The sequence below is a fragment of the Aythya ferina genome, assembly GCF_964211825.1.
Source record: "Aythya ferina genome assembly, chromosome: 10".
Classification (NCBI taxonomy): Eukaryota; Metazoa; Chordata; class Aves; order Anseriformes; family Anatidae; genus Aythya; species Aythya ferina.
The window spans coordinates 21,508,534-21,525,769 of record NC_140306.1 but is presented as its reverse complement, the minus strand read 5'-3'; the positions used below and the strand labels follow the sequence as shown (position 1 = coordinate 21,525,769).

General features: G+C 34.5%; 1 protein-coding gene across 18 annotated transcripts in view; it reads left to right on the top strand.

Annotated features, from left to right (window-relative positions):
- ERC2 (ELKS/RAB6-interacting/CAST family member 2) overlaps positions 1–17,236 on the top strand; it is a 547,528-nt gene that overhangs the window by 131,899 nt on the left and 398,393 nt on the right. For 17 of the 18 annotated variants that reach the window (XR_014696352.1, XR_014696353.1, XR_014696354.1 and 14 more), the window contains 2 exons: positions 8,945–9,100; positions 15,232–15,399. The exons of the other annotated variant lie outside the window; for it this stretch is intronic. Coding sequence is in view for 3 of the 17 variants with exons in the window: in XM_084530654.1 (XP_084386780.1) it covers positions 8,945–9,100; positions 15,232–15,399 (324 nt within the window). In the remaining 14 variants the exon portion in view is untranslated. The remainder of the gene's footprint in view (positions 1–8,944; positions 9,101–15,231; positions 15,400–17,236) is intronic. 18 annotated transcript variants of the gene reach the window in all.

Below are 17,236 nucleotides of genomic sequence, written 5' to 3'. Positions count from 1 at the left end.
GTTAACACACAGTGACAACAGCAGCAGTAAATTCCTAAATGCAGTATCTGCCTATTAATGGATAATAATTAGTTTGGATTATATGAACAGCAGAGAAGATACTTCAATTTCAATATTCCATAATCTTATGTGCATTTTCCTTGGAATTTCACTATTTATTCCAGTTCAGAAGTCTGTATGAAATTTAAACGTGTATTTTGGCAAAGTAGGACACTAGCTGAGAAACCTGTTTTTTTTTTTTTTTTTTCCTTCCTATTAATATTCAGTATAACAAATTTAATATTTTTGTGATACTGAAATAGTGTGCTTAGAATAGTTTATGGTCTTCCATGTGGGTTATCAACAAAATGTAACAAGAAAAAAAAAGTTATGTTTACAAAATAATTCCCAATTCCTCTTTGTGTACTAGAATTCTTTGAAAAGAACGAGGGAGTATGGGATGGGGTGGGGACACATACAGAAAATACAAAAATGTAAATGTATAGTTAGAGCTACTCTTACAGTGTCTGTTCAGGAAGACAGTCTTTGTGTCCCAGGAGAGCTGGGAATAGTGTCATCTTCTGTTTATAAAAAATCTGATCTTTGTAATAACCAGGGCTTTCATTTGTCATGGGAGAGGCTGTAATCATGTTGCTGGAGCATTCAGAGGTGGAGCTGCCCCTCAGCTCCAAGGCACACAGGTCTGTCTTTTGCTCTGAGCACTGCTTTGAGGTTGCCCTTTCTAAAGTAGGTCTAATATTGAAAAGAAGATGTTGAAATCTACATGATTAATCAGCAGTTTTCATTAGAAATCCCAGCTTTGGAAAATTTGCAAATTTAAATTCTCTTAATCCAGGACACATTTGTTTTGAAAAAAAAAAAAAAAAAGTGAAACATTTGTTTTAAATGATCGAGCATTGAAGCAATAATTTCCCTGCAATGTTGAGGATAGAAGGAGGGGGAGGATTGCCCTCTAATATGGCAAGCTGATCCCATACCCTCCCCCCACCTTGCCAAGGCTCCAAGCAGGTAGACATTTCTCTTTATCACACTCAGTGCATTTCACTTCCCCTTCACACTAGTTTTTGTCACAGTCCCATCCCTGGCTCCCCAGGCTCTACCAGGAGGCAGTTTTCCCTACTCACAAACTACTTCTATTCTTTCCCATGGTCTTCTTCTGGCTTTGCCACTGCTGAATACTTCCTATCCCTTTCCCCATCTGTCGTACCTCTTGTCCAAGGACACATGCCTGTTTCTCTTGGCTTCCATCTCTCTTGGGTAGGAAGATTCTGAAGAGACATTAGAGATTTGGCTAAAAATAAAAACTTTTAACCCTTCAAGTATGCTGGAAAGGAAGGTCCCACAGCCATTCTGTTTGAATGAATTGAGTCAGCTACACATTGAATATGAAATGGAAGCCTGGGTGCTTTAATTGATGCATAGCATTTCTTGAATAGGAATGAGTTCAAAAAGACATTCTGAATGGTTTTCCTCTCATTGCAGTGTTATAAAGACATATAGAGTCAGTGGATTCTTCTTGTACTTTCCACAATGAGTAATTCCAGTGATCTGTAACTAAGGCAGAGAGCAAGGGTAAAAGAATAGGCAAATTAAAGGTAGGGGCAGAATGTTTCCTGACTCTAGTGCTGTGGGTTTGATGGGTTGGAAAACACTGTCCCTTCCTCTTTTGCAGCATCTCAGTAGCTGACGGTTGTATTTCCCCTTGTAAGAATTTTTCAGAATACTTTTCATATAAATAACTCATATTTATGGAGATTGTTGTTGGGTTAGCCAGTTCCTTTATTTGTCAAGTTCACAGCATAAACTTCCTTTAAAGAAGAAATTATTCAACAGTTGCCTAAAGCTCTGTTCTCTCATGGAGAGTCTCTAGCAGGCGCTCTGTCCTGAATCTTCCATGTTTACAGAATGACACTGGAATTATGTTACAGGAAATTTTACTGATAATTAGGCATGTAAGCAAGACCTGGTTTAGTTGTTTATAAAGCTCAGAGAATAATATTTGTTGATTGAAGTGTTTAACAGAATTTTGAAGTAAGATGAGTCCCTGTTAGATACTCAGTGATAGTTGTTGTATTTTATACAAAATTTCTATAAAATGACAAGATGAAATGCCACCCTACCTCTATCTTTAAGACCTTAATTAGGAGTGTAAAGGAGAACTTACGTTTGGCACATGTACAACAGTTACTGGAAGGCCGTGTTTTCTTTTAATGTCAATGGATTAAAAAAAACCATGTTGATAAACTGGGTAGTGTTCAGACAAAAGTCATTAGAATGTTTAAAAAAGTTTATCAAGCATGCATTATAATGAATAACTTTAGGAGTTTAGTTTTTTTGTGTATATCAAAGAGATAAAGTTAGAGCTCCGTAGATAGAAAAGAGATTATAGTCTGTAGATAACCTACATGAGGTATCTTCATATAAAAGAGGCCTCTCAAGTCCTGAAAATAAATACAAAAATACAAAATACAGCATGTGGAAGCTAGAGGTAGCAAATGCACACTAATATAAGGTGTAAATAAATATCTAACAGCTTTCATGTAATTTTATGATTTGTGTTGAATAGAAAGCCAGAATATATATATTTTTTTTTTCACCGGAACAAGTAACTTTTTTTTTTTTTTCTCATGCCTAAATCTTTGTCTGCTAAAGCACAAAATAAAGCCAATGTATTGAAATGCATTCCTTTAATTGACAAATTGACATTGCACCCATGCATACTTCCTTGAGTTTTGTTTGCAGGCAGATGCCAGGTCACTGATATCTTCGCTTACAACTTACATCCAAATTGTTTACCACTAGGTCAAAATTTACTCATCTTGTTCACAGTTCCAGACTTAAACCAGTGATATTGAGAGCAAAAATCAGAATGAGTTGCCTACTGATAACATAAAGCTCATCCTAACTGTACAGCATTGACTATCCTGAAATTTATATCGTTTAACAACATGAATTAAGAAGTCTTAAGCTGGTAAGCTGTAAATGAAAATATCTGTGGTTTACCTTACTTGCAGAAAGAGCCATCTTTATGTATTGATCCAGCTTTGATATTTCAGGTATGGGTTTGGTTCTGCAAAAGTGTGTGTGTGTTTGCAGTGCAATATACTCCTATTTTTAAGATTGCATGAGATTTCACTTCCCCTTGTCTTCAGAAATAAACCTCAATATTCACTGCATTAAATTGGAAAAATTTATGGTAAGACTAGTTGTGTATAGTATTTGTGTATTTGCACACTGACATACAAGTTTTATTAAATGTGAAATTTCAAATATTTGTTGCTGATTGCTTGTGGAATGCTCTACAAGCAAAATTTTTCATAGGCATAGTTTATTAAATGTACCAAATGTATTTGAAATTATATAAGAGTAGCAATTTTTTTTTTCTTACTCATCGTTTCAGAGGATGAAAGACTGATACAGTATATATTTTTTGCCTTACTATTTATTTATTTTTTTGGTAGGGGCTGGAAATATAAGATCTTATTTCCAGATTCTTGAAACTTTACCGTAGAAACTCATTTGTTGGGTTGCTCTCCTTTGTATTGTGAAATGTTATTTTCTTCATTAGCATCAGGACAATTACTTGTTGAGTTTCATGTTCCAAAGAGGTGAATTTGTGCTAGGCCAAGGAGTCAACAGCCCTGCCCTCTCACAGAATGTCTGCAACATTGTTCTAATAACACAGAAGATGTAGAAGTATTGGTTATTGCAGGAAGGAGGGGACAGATAGAGTGAGTACCCTGATCTATATAGTAAATCCTGCTATATAACCTTGTGTCTTTTACCAGAGATATACACGAAAGGCCTGACACGAAAACTGCAGAAAAGCTGCATTGTTGTAGAATGCAGAAGATGTTTATTAGTACTACTTAATACTAAGCTTCTTCCTTCATAGGGCTGCAAAGGAATCTTCTTAGTGATTCTACACAGACCCACTTAGTGAATGCTGCTAATGAAGATAAGTCTTAGAGGTTTGAAGGAAATAAAGCATCTGTTCCTATTTCAGTTTCTGAAGGATTGCCAGACCCCGTGCCACAACAAGAGCTGGTTGAAAAGCTTCCAACTGAAATTTTCTGTGGGAAAATGCTGATTCAGCAGAATCAGAAGAGTTTATGGGAATGTGCCTACTCTGTCAAAACTTTCAGTGAAAGCAAAGTTATGAGACATTCTACCTATCCTGTAAGCCAACCCAAATCCACCCGTCACAGTACCCAATGGGAGCTCCAGGCTGTCTGTATTAAGTTTGAGCTACCACCTTCCTTGCTTTCTAGTAGCTGTCCAGACAGGAAACTTACAGGTTTGCTGGGCAATCCAGCTGCCTGTCTGGTGTATTTGCAGAATTATCAGTCCTGTATTGTTCATACGTAGGAAGCGGTACCTTTGACACCTTGAACAGCCAGTGAAGGTGAAGTCTGGCTCCTCTCCGGACTTATCACTGATGGTTTTGATTCTAAAACAGATTTTAGTTTTCATTTTTTTTCTCTCAATTTCTAGATTATGTTCCAATAAGAAGTTAATACTGAACTGACAGTGCCAGTTTTTTTTTTTTTCTGGAGATAGGAAAACTAGTGTACACAGCTCTAATCACAGTACACAGAGATCTGATTGAAAATAAACGTGTCCTTTGAGAACTCAAACTTGTGATAAATTTTGGAAGCATTTTATTTACTTTGTTTTATATTTTTCATAAAGCTTAAATGTTATTCTCTGATGAATAAACCTTCAAAAGAGTGAAACAGGCTAATGTGTTTTGAATTATTTCTGCCATATTATATTTGCAAATGTGTAAAATGTAAATATGGTATATAAGAAAAAAAATCAAACAATAGAAAATAGACTCTTAAAGACTTACCTGGAGAGATTTGATGAAGACTACTCCCAGATGATATGTCATAACAAGTCATGTAAGTAAGTATTAATTTACTTAGGGCAAAATCATTCTAAAGGGCAATGAAACTTCAATATTGCTTTTATCTTCAGTAGCAGAAATAGAAAGCTTCTAAAAAGATGTCTGATGGCAGAACCTGGTTTGATTGCAGTGTCTGTGAGAGCTTCAACAATCACTGTATTTATTGTTCTACCTCAGCCTGATAGCTTTTAATTTTTTCTTTTTCAGTAATTTTCTTTTCATGCAGTTTATCCAAATGATAAAGTGTAATAAGTGTTCTTGCATTTTATTTTCTTTCCAGCCTAAACTTTTACTTTACTTTTTTATAATTTTTATAAAATGTTCTGTGAATAGAACAGTTATCCTGTGAAAAAAGAAAAGTCTGTTTTCTCTCATGTGAAAGCTGTTTGCTTTCAATAGAGAGATTACTTTTTTTTTTATGTGTGTGTGTGTGTGTGTGTGTGTGTGATTACTCATATGGCCTTTGCTCTATGGCATAAGTAACACTGATTGCTTGGACAAATATTAATAAACATTTTAGGAAACGTTTGTACTCTAATCCTATTGGAAATGTTATTAATGCTAAAGCTACTAATTAAAGTTGCATTTTGCCTGTATGTTAAAATAAGAACTTGAAAATTTATCATTCAAGCAAACAAACAACACCATTATTACATTAGATACATGCATATTACTTTAAAAATGATTGGAAATCTTCCAGAACTTTGTGTGTTTTATTCATTTATTTGTATTTATTCCTTGCATCCCTGGTCAGCTCCTTGGTGTTTTTAAATAATTTTTGGTAAGAATACTTTCTCTTTGAACATGTCCTTCAAAAAATAAAAATATGAACTGCTGATTAAGATCATCATCAACATTTTCAGTATCAGTTATTTTCCAGAAAACAAACAGCTAGTGAGGTAAAAGATAAGGAGCAGTAGGTTTTATATTCCAACAATTATTTTTGCTTCCTTTGTGTTCTGACATTTTTTTATTTTTTTGACTGTAGGTCCTTTTCCAAAAAGGGATGCAGTTGATTTGGAATCTTGTAAAAACAGATGAAGGGGTTTGATCATCCCCTTCAAAGTGCATTATTTTTATCTCTATAAACCTGAAGTATTTTTGCTGTCATGGAAGATAGCTCTCCTCAACTTCTATTTGAAATTCCTTTGTCTCAAAAAGTTTTAAATCTTTTCAGATAAACTGAGCTCTTGTCTGGATTAAAAGCACACTTAAGCTTTTCATACAGGATGCATGGTGTATATGCATAGTTTTACAACTCAGAAACATATCTGCTAGTGAAAAGTAGTATATCAAAGTGTGCTGCAAGTGACTGAATTCAGCAGCAAGCTAGATGTATATTTTCCTGTTTCTTCAATGTTAGCAGTATGCAAAATCTGACAAGTATTATTCCCCACTCACATCATCTTATGACTGATTTTTTTTTAAAGTGTTATTTTGTGCTCTGGACTTCTGAATTATCTGGGAAGGAGCTGGCTAAGCATATTTATCAGGATTCTGATGTGTGAAAAAATTTCTTGACCACTTTATATGGTTGTAAGTAAGTGCTTACCCTGTTGCTTATTTTAGAGCCATTCTCTGTGTATGATTGGACTGTTACACCCATACCTCTATCAGTAGAAACTTGTTACTGTGGCTCTGATTGTTTGATGGAACAAAACTGTTTAATGAATGTTTGGTCTTTCAGTGAAGAAACATGCTTTCACCCTGATGCTAATTTTCATCCATTTTAAATGAGGTTTGTGTTTTCCTGCTTGCTATAGCCATAGTATAGTGATTTTCTGATATTTTCTGTGATGTAGGATTTACTTTTTTTTTTTTTTTTTTTTAATATATGCATAAATGGAATTAGATTTTTTTAAACATTTTTTTTTTTAATTTGGTTAAAAATTCTTTCTGTCACCTTGAAATTCATATCTATTTGAGAATTGTCTCATGACCAGGTGAAGAGAGATGCTCAGGGTTTTATCATGTCATATCTTGAAAACCTCCAGGGATGGACTACGCTTCACTGGGCAAACTGTTCAAATGCTTATTCTCAAAATGTAATACTTGTACTGGATGGCTGTTTTTACGCCTGCCTCGAAGCCTTCTCTTCTCCAGGCTGAACAATCCCAGTTTCCTCAGCCTCTTCTTTGAGGGCAAGTACTCCAACCCCCTTGGCCCCCTGCTGAGCTTACTCAAGTTTATCAATGTCTTGTACTGCATGGCATAAAACTGGATGCAGTACTGTAAGCACAGTCCAATAAATGTGTCTTTCCTTGATCTACTTAGTGTCTGTGCTCATATTAATGCAGCCCAGGATGCTGCTTTCTGCCTTTGCTGCCAGCATACATTGCTGGCTCCTTAGGCTTGCTGTGTCCACCAGCATCCTCCAATCCTTTCCAGCAGAACTGCTCCCAGGGCAGTCAGTCCCTGGCGAGTACAGCTGCAAGGGGTTCTTCCTTGCCAGGCACAGGACTTTGCATTTGTTTTTCTTTGATTTTCTAAGGTTCCTGGTTGTCCACCCATCCAACCTTTATAGGTTCTATAGGTCCCTTTGGGTGGCAGCCCTGCCATTGAGCATATTCACCGGTCTCCCAGCTTGGTGTCATCCACAGGGCTTGTGAGCAAGTGCTTTGTCACCTCTTTCAGGTCACTGTTAAAGATACTTAATGGGACAGGTCCCAATTTGACCCCATGGTGTTCTTGTTACTGGCTTCCAGGTAGAATAGAACCTATTGAACAATACCCTCTAAGCCTGATCATACAACCTTTTTTTTTCATCTTGCTATTTGATCACCTGTCCAGACCATAACATCTTGACCTGAATATAAGAATGTTCTGTGAAACTGTTCAATGCCTTGCTAAAGCTGATGTAAATGGCATTCACTATTAATTCTTCATCCACATCCACAAACTTAAAAATTTTGTCTAAAACAGCAATTTGGTTGGTCAGGCATGATTTACGTTTGGTAAATCCATACTGACTGTCCCAATTACCTTCTCCTTTATGATGAATCTTGTCCAAGAATGCTTCTCAGGATATGAGCCTGTGCAACATTTTTCTTCCTCTTGTTGTCAGGAATTTCCCCCAGTTTTCATGATTTTTCAAAGACGGTAGACAGCATCCTTGTGAGGACATCAGCCAGTTGTCTTAAAATCACTGGATGCTATCTCTCAAGTCTTCTGGATTTGTATGGGTTAAGTTCTTGCAAGTAAACCCTGACACAGTCCTCTTCTGCTTCTGCTTGGTGTAATCATGTTTTTTAAAAAAATCTTTCTAAATCTCACTGAAGAGGTATATTCAATTTCAAAATGGCTGGCAACAAGGGGAAAAAAACCCACTGGATATTGTCAGTGCTGTGCTGGCACAAATTGCAGCTATTGTCTGTGATACAAAAGTTTTGAGTGGTTGTGTATTTGTGGGTTTGTTTATTTTTTTGGAACTCATAATAAAAAGTGCTAAATCTCCTCTTAATGATGTGGCTGGAGAAAAAGCATGTGAGGAAACAACCTTTCTTTCCCCTGACAGCAGACAGAAGCATAAACTCCAATCAAAATTGGAAACTGCCTTAGGCAGTCACATAATGAAGTGGCTTGTCTTCTTCAAGGGATGATGGACTGGTCTCTCTAGGCTGAACTTATCCTTTGTTATTAAGAGCTTGGAATAATAGCCAGACCTAAGTGGTTAGGAGAGCAATCAAAGTATGTTATCAAATAGAGCATCTCTCCTTCTCCCTTCATTCCTAACCATGTAGGAACATAGAGAGGATTTTGACCAGAAAATGTTCTCTCTATATAATGCTATAGAACATAGCATTGCATTTTTTTTTTTTTTTTTTTTGGTGCTGGTTAAAGAGATCTAAAATCTGTTTCTTTAAATCGATATCAATAGAATTACTCTTGGTTTATGATGGTGTATATGCCATCTGTATTTTTACTACCTATTTTTGCTGTCTTATTATTTGATGTTTCTGCAGGTACAGAAACATTTTTATGCCTTAATATACAAGTTTCATATACTTTTTCAATACTCTTTTTTATATAATTCAGGATACAAAAATAGCTTCACTTGAGCGCAATATAAGAGATCTTGAAGATGAAATACAGATGTTAAAGACAAATGGAGTTCTGAATACAGAAGACCGAGAAGAAGAAATAAAACAAATAGAAGTTTACAAGAGTCACTCAAAGTTCATGAAAAATAAGGTAAGGTCTATTAATATCTTAACGGTGTTTAAATAATGTGAACACAAGTTTTAACTAGACCTTTTTCAACAGAAGTAGCTCTCTGCATATCTTTCATCGGTAAACCTCTGCTATGTGGTACTCACTAGCTATAGAGAAGTGAAGCATTTTGATTAAATAAGAATTCATTTATATTTTGACTTCAGAGAGGTAAGAAAGTGCATATTCCAATACTTCTGTGGAGACAACTGCAATCCTTAGTCTTCATATAATGTTCCCTTTTCTCTTTCTTCTGTTCGGTGTTCTAATGTTGAATGAATTATCTCATCATTTTGATTTGCAACATTTTGGCACAGTTTTAGTTGTGCCTTTTTCTTTTCTTGTTTTCATAGTAGTTTTACAGTAAGGACTGCTGATGCCAAATTTTAAGTTTTTAGCATTTTAATGACTTGCAATTTAATTACTTTGTAATGACAGTGTCCTCTTCATTTCAAATCATTGTACATAGATAACCAAGTAGACTGCAAGCAGATAATAAATGTGTAGTACACATTTTCTTGGTATCAGGCTTGCTAAGCAGAATTTCTTGTTCATTATTTTAAATTTCATCACAAGTAAATCTTGATGCCTAAATTGTTGTTCTGGATGGACTTTTTTACCTCCTTTAATTTCAACCTGCCTGATGGCTCTCTAGGTAAAGATGACTTCTCTCCAAATAGTCTTTTCTTGAGTTCTAATACTACTTTTCTAATGTTTTTTTTTTTGAAATTACCTTAAAAGTCTATTAAATATATATTTACATTATATATTACATTTTTGTAGTGGTTTATTCCCAGCTACTCACCTTGAACATTTTGTTCATGAAATTATAAAATAATAACTTTAGGTACTTGTTTAAAATATAAAATGAAATAAAAAAATACAGAGACTGAAGTTGATGCTACCATTCTCATTTAAAATTCAGGTTTTGGAAATAATTTTTTTTTAACTTGTAAGATAAACTAACATGGGGAGAAAAATGCAGCAACAGCATGAAGTGGAAAAAACAGCTATCTCATTTTTTGCAGTAATATTAAAATGTGACCATAATGGAAGAATAAAATCTGGGCAAAAACCTTTAGTAGTCAAGATTATTAATGAATCTCACACTTAAGTCTTTTCATCCTAGTTATTATTTTTTTTTTTTTTTAGTTTTGTATAATATTTAGGCTCTTTTTTTTTTTTTTTTTTTTTTAGTTTTGTATGGGACTTTTTTGTTTTTTTTTCTAGGGACTTGAAATGGATTGATCCATTTTTTTCTGAAATGTATACTTGCAGCTCTGAAAAATTGGAGAAGGATCTGCTGTTACCTCTCTAGTGGCCACGTAAGCAAAAGAGGAGGAGATAAGTGGCTTCTACCACTTTCTCTTGACATTAATGATACTCAGCAATATTGCAGTTAAAGTACAAAGTTTGCAATAACAGGTAGATAAATAGCATTGTCAACCTTTTGGAGTTGGGCAGACTAACATTCTGGGAAAGTATGCAGCTTGTCTATGGTCAGAGAATGAAACAGACAGCACCTTCCAGAGAATTTGACTTCTCTTATTTTCATAGGTTTTTATTGTGTGTGTAGTAGACCCTTCTTATCTTCTTGACAAGATACTTGCTCTTAAGAGGTATTATTGTCAAGAAAATTGTTTTGCCCATTTAAACATGGTTAAATTTTAAGCAATCCAGTTATAGTAATTTACAACAAAACTAATACCCTAAAGCCAAATCTATTGCTTAAAAATATTGCATAAAGCCTAATATTTTGTTAACTATATTCTAAGGTGTTTGAGAGGAAGAGGTTCATTGTATTTCTGTGATACAGAAAGCAGATGAATTAGAAGACTAGTAAACATGCCATTGTTTTTTCACAATACTTCTGGTCTTTGATAAATATCACATTCTGATGAAATGTTGTCTGTTTTCTTTCACCAGTCCTTTCTTTCTGCTTAAAATTAAGATTTGTAGCAGAAGATATTATTTTTATCTCAGAACCTTTCAATGTGGAAAAATATTTATGTAGCTGTCAGCAAACTGGCCTTAACTGTACTTGATCTGTGGAACCAGAGATTGTTGATAAATTCTGATACTTAAGTCCTGATTGATGGCAAAGAATAGAATAATACTCTTCTCACAGTTAACAAGCTTAGGTGCTATAAAGCTCTTAATACTTCATGTTTATTCTTGAAATATATCTGTTCTTGATTTAAGTAAAAGGGAAGGCATTAAATGGAGGCCAACTTAGAATATTATTTATTGCACATGCATGCAGAGAATGTTGGAAAGAGTTCCTTTTTTAATTTTTAATAATATTCACTGCTAACAATCATATAGCCTTTAATTTTGACTTGCTGTGAAATGGAGAATTATAGAAATGAGAAAACTTCATGGTATCTCTTCTTGGTCTCTATTTGAAAGTACAAAAATTGTTATCGCTCACGTGATATGGAAGTTGTCAAAACAAGTCTTGAATTTTTCATGACTAAGAGATATGAAACTTCAAATATCCTTAATCAGAACTTGAAGAAAGCATGTGGATTGATATGCATTTAAAAAAAATTAACTTCTGCTTTGCAATGCTTCCTTCCCCTGTTTGGGTTTTGTTCTTTGGTTAGCAGCCAGATACTTGAAAGAATACTGCTGCATTTTACAGGTGAGAGTTTTCACTCTAGAATTCAAGTAGTTCTTTTGAGTATTAGAGCCCTCATGTTATCTACAAGAATGAGTGTGAAAACCTAGTGATCGTTCAGTATCACTTCAGCAAATTAGAGTTAAGTTGAATTTTAAGAATTGATTAAGTTGAAGTGAACTATAACAATGCTCTCTGTAATTAACATCCATGAGTAACAGATCTTTACACTATTTGAAGGAAGCATGCAAATTCTAGGTGATCCTGTAAAAGAATATACAAGAAAAAAACAGCAGCATTTCTTGTGGATAGGTCTGGATATGTTATAAAACCTTTCAAAAAAAAAAAAAAAAAAAAAAAAAAAAAGAAAAAAGCACAATATAGACTGTAGAACCTACAGATAGACTTTTAGTCTACTCTGTGCAGCAAACTCACTTGCATTGCTGTTCTTCCTTCACTTAATTTCTTCAATTGAAAAACCAGTTATCACTTGTCCTATAAGACTAAGTTATTATGATAGATAAATCAGCATAGTTTCATTTAATGGAATTATTGACTTAAATTTTTAGCCCATTAATTTTAACTTACGCAGTATTCAGGGAAAAAGTTCAGATTTTATTTATTTATTTATCTATCTATCTATCTATCTATCTATTTATTTATTTATTTATTATGTGTTTTCTTTCTCCCTGTAATGTCAGGTAAGATTTTTGTATGTAAAAATAATAATGTAAGGAAAATCATAATTGTTTTCTTGAAATGCTAGTATACGAGAAACTGAAATTGAAGGAAGTGATAATCATTGAGAAGACAAAGGAACTGGGGTTTCAGCTAAGGAGATGAAACAAGATCATTTTGGGCAATGTTGAAAAAGCGGTGACAGGCAAATTACATGCATGAAATGGGAAGGTCATAATCAGGGGAGAGAGTTCGATGAATGCCATAGCACTTAGAGTTTTATGTTATCTTCATTGTAGTCTTAATAAAGTACAAAAATGTTCTTGCCTTTTTTTTTTTCTTTTTTTTTTTTTTTGTACTGAGGTCACAAGGTCGTGACTCTTGGTCTTCTGCACCACTTAAAATATAGCAAAGTGAAAATGTATGCACATCTGCTTGAGACAACATTATTTCAGGCCCTGTTGCATTTTTTTACACACTAATAGCTTATGCAGAACTTTTAGAAAGCAAATATACCCAGGAGTAAAAATTTCATTTTTAAAAGTAACATGGTTTGTTGTTATGCCTTTGTTATTTTTGATACTTTATTTTTTTTAAATTGAAGTTTCATTACATTTTCATCCCTATACTTTATTTTAATAAAACACCAGCCAAAAGCATAATTATTGAACAGATTTTATTTTTTGAGAGCTATAACACATTTTTAAACTTCTGGCAATTTGTATGTGCTGTAGTCAGAACGAAGGAACAGATTCTATTTCTGAAACACAAAGAAAATACCTGCAGTGAAAATCAACCTTCTTTTTTGGGGGAGAGGGGGCGTGGGGTAGGTGGAGGAAGGGGTGGGATGTTGTTTCTTTCTCAGGGTGTGGGTTGTGTCATGGAAAAAAGTGAGTTTTTAGAAGTGTCTGCGATGTTCACATGGGTCTCATATAAAGCATGTGATGTAATTCAGATTGTTTGCAGATCTAATTTTTGTCTTTATATATTGTAGACAAATTTTTCCGTTGTTCATTTCATATACGTTTCTGTCTCAGTTTCCATACCTGCTTACATGTTCTGGCAAGGAATGGAAGAAGGTGGTTTGCTTTCAAGAGAAATTCTTCTCTAGCAGTTTCTTAACGGCACTTTTTACATTTTCTTTACTTTTTTTTTTTTTTTTTTTTTTTGTATGCTCCTTTTCTTATTTTGATATTTTCAGATTGTGAAGGTGATTGCTTATAGTGCTAGTATAGATTCTTGATTTTATATGGTAGCTCAGGGGTGGCTGGCCAAATATGTTAGCCAGGTAGGCAGACATACTGAGACTTACAGAGGGAAATAAGAAATACATGTATTGTTTTGCACATCATTGAAAGAAATAATTTAGTGAATTTTTAAGGAAACAATGTAGAAAAATGCAATTTTGAACAAACTAGAAATAGTTTGCTCACCAGAAATATATTTCTGGTGACTCTGCTATACAGTATGGAATCTGTGAAATATTTTAGCATGTGGATATTTAGGATGTGGTTGAGTAGGCTCAACCTGTGGATATACATAATTACGTATGAATATATATATTCATTCATTTTTTCTTGCAGACTTTTGATTAATGTTCTATCTAGCCCTTCTAGACTTACGCATCTCAATGTCTGTTGGGATGGAAATGAAGGAAGAGAATGCTGGTCTATGATTTCATTGGTAATTGCAGAACTGAAACTTGAATTTTCAAGAAAGCTGTTTAGGCCTTACAGTCAACAAGAAAACTTTCCAAGTAAACGTGGTTTCTCTGAATTATGCAGATGCACTGAGGAGTTTTATTTCAAATAATCTTCATGAGATGACACATCTGAACTCTTCTGGTGACCAGTGTTATTTCACAGAACTTTAAAAAGAACAGTTACATGTCACCTAATTCACCATCCTTTAGCATTGCTCTGTATATTGTCCAGTGCTTTGCTTGGATTTCATTTTCTAAATCCACCACACTTTCACATTCTGTGGCCACCCTTTCCACTCAGCATTGTAGAAAGGGAAGAATAATCACAATTCCATGTCATTTACTGATGAACCTCCTGCAGAATTCAGAAGCTCCTCCTTAGTGAATGGGTTTCTGCTATTTCCCCTAGGGATATGCTTTTAAAAATACCATAGAGCTTTCACTCTGTGGAACTCTTTTTCCACATTTTCCCCAGACCTTTCTTAAGATAATCTCTTTGGCTTGACTTTCCTAGTGCCTGAGGATTCCATGCCAGAGAGTAAAAAAAGGAGGTGGGGATAGTGGGAGAGCAACAAATTTGCAAGAAAAGTAAGGCTAACGTTCTATTTCCCTGCTTTCCGCTCCTTACTAAGATGCCTGCTTTGCCTCATAGGGCTCCTAAAATCCTTGATTCACTTGGACCAATGATAACTTATGTCACAAGAATCACAGTTGGAAGGAATAGGCTATTGGATTGACTTTATACTTCTATGAAAACTTTTTTTCCTATGCATATTTTCTGTCCTGCCAGACTTGCCTCACAGACGATAAAGTCCTTTGAAGTTAAGTGAGGTCTGTGGTGAATTTATAGGCCAAATCATCATGTTTAAGCTTTAAGAGTTTCCTTTTTTAACTTTGACAAGAGCAGGACAATCAAAAACAGGTTCCTTGAAAATACATGAAACTCACTGGAAGTTTTGACTGTTAAAAGTTCACATCTTAATTCTCTTCTAGAATTTACAGGAGGTGTCTGAGTTGTATTATATTCTGGTCTTTCTCACCGTTCGGGTTTCAGGTGCAACTATGAATTGAAAATGCAATTAATGATCTAACCTTTTATTTGCCCCATTACAGATTGACCAACTGAAACAAGAACTCTCAAAAAAAGAATCAGAACTTCTTGCCTTACAAACTAAGCTTGAAACCCTTAGCAATCAGAATTCAGACTGCAAGCAACACATTGAAGTGCTTAAAGAGTCACTTACTGCCAAAGAACAGAGAGCTGCCATACTTCAGACAGAGGTATGGTATCTTCTAATCATAAAATGCAATATAAATGTTTAGTTAATTATGTGTTTCAAACGGATGATGTGTTTGTTGCAAGCCTATGTAGAGGATAATTTGTTTAAGAATAGTGAAATAATTTTAAAGCCTTTAAATGTCAGTCTATTTGATATATATATTTTGGTAACGCACCAGATCTCATTCTACAATTGAACAAGTACCTTTGAGTGCATTTTAAGAGCGTAGTTTTGTCTAATTCTCTTTGTCTTCAACTTTAGGGTGGAGGAAGGTGGGCTGAGCCCTAATGACTTGATTGTTGTGATTTCATTCCTTTTTGTTTGTTTGTTTGTTTTTTACGTTTACTGAGTTTTGCTTGCTCTGTGTGATATTTTTCTACAGTGTATTTCTACTGTGAAGAGTGAAGCTACTGATGTATTTTGAAGGGTCTGTTCAAGGGTACCTGATACTAATCTGTGGTGAATCCTTTCTAATGCAATTTAATTTCTAATTTATTTAAAAACTGTGAATTTGGTCTTTAAACCAGGCCAGTGCATTAGTTTGCTATCTATCCACAAAATCAGATCATAAAAGTATGTGTAATGGAATATGAGATTGAGATGGTTGTTACACTTAATGGAATGTGTAAATCCATAAATCCAGGGTTAAAATGGTTGTCTATTTATTTATTTATTTATTTATTTTATTTTTAAGGGAAAAAAACCACCAACCAACCAAATAAAACCTTAATAGACTTGGAGCACACAATACTATTTAGATTGCTTTTTGTTATAGCTTTTTCACTTTATTTTTAGTGTGTGTATCCTTTTCAAGAAAACACAAATATCTGTGAAATAATGTGCAAATATTTTCTATTCAGAGAATTATATTATTTCTGGTAAATGGGAGTCTCACAGGATGCCTCAGATTTCTGGCTAACAAAGTGTTAGGAGAAAAAAGGAGTTCGCTTAAGCTCATCATTCTCATGGAAGCAGGAAATAAATATTTCTGAGTTTCTCATTATCCATGTGTGCTGTGTCTTACTGTCTGTCTGTACATTTGGAAGATACAGGTGAAATCGTGGGATTCTGTTTAAAAGGCCGGCCAGCAAACATCTATATATGTGCATATATGTATATAAAACATTAAAGTAAGCGTAATGAGAACAACGGTAAAAATGCTAGCAACACTGGCAGATTTCAGTCTAGCTTTTGAGTACTGGAGACTGCATATTTTAAATCTTTAGCTGTGCAAATCTGTTTTGCAGGGTTTGTAGTACCTGTCATGCTGCTGACAATAGTGATGAATGCCAGTGGCTCTCCACTAGTTTGATTTCCTAAGTCTTTATTAGACAAGTATTATTCAAGACAGTACAATCTCAGTGCTGGCAGATGGACAGTAGTAAAAAGAGCTCAATTTACAATGCGCTCAATGATGGGTTGCTGGGATTGCGTAGTTCTAGTGGAGAACCAGTTGGCTTCTGACATGTATCCATGCTCTTGTTCCTGTTTCCTGCATAAGAAGGCAGTTTAGCTTCAACATATTACATAAAGCAATTGAACTTAAATGATCTGTAACTGCCAGTTGGTGTGCAGGAGATAATTATTTGTATTGGGCTTGCTTGTTGTTAATCTTTTGGGGGAAACTAAACAAAAAAGTAACGCTAGAGTGATTAGAAAAATAGCTTCATACGAGAAATACTATACAATGGCAGAGAATGAACTCCATTAGTTTTGTCTAATATGTTACTTATGTTATAAATGATTATGATGTTTTATACAAATAGTATGAGATTGTTCCAGGTTTTAAGGAAAAAAAATCTGTCAAGATATAGGATGTGAAAGATAGTAGTTTCCAA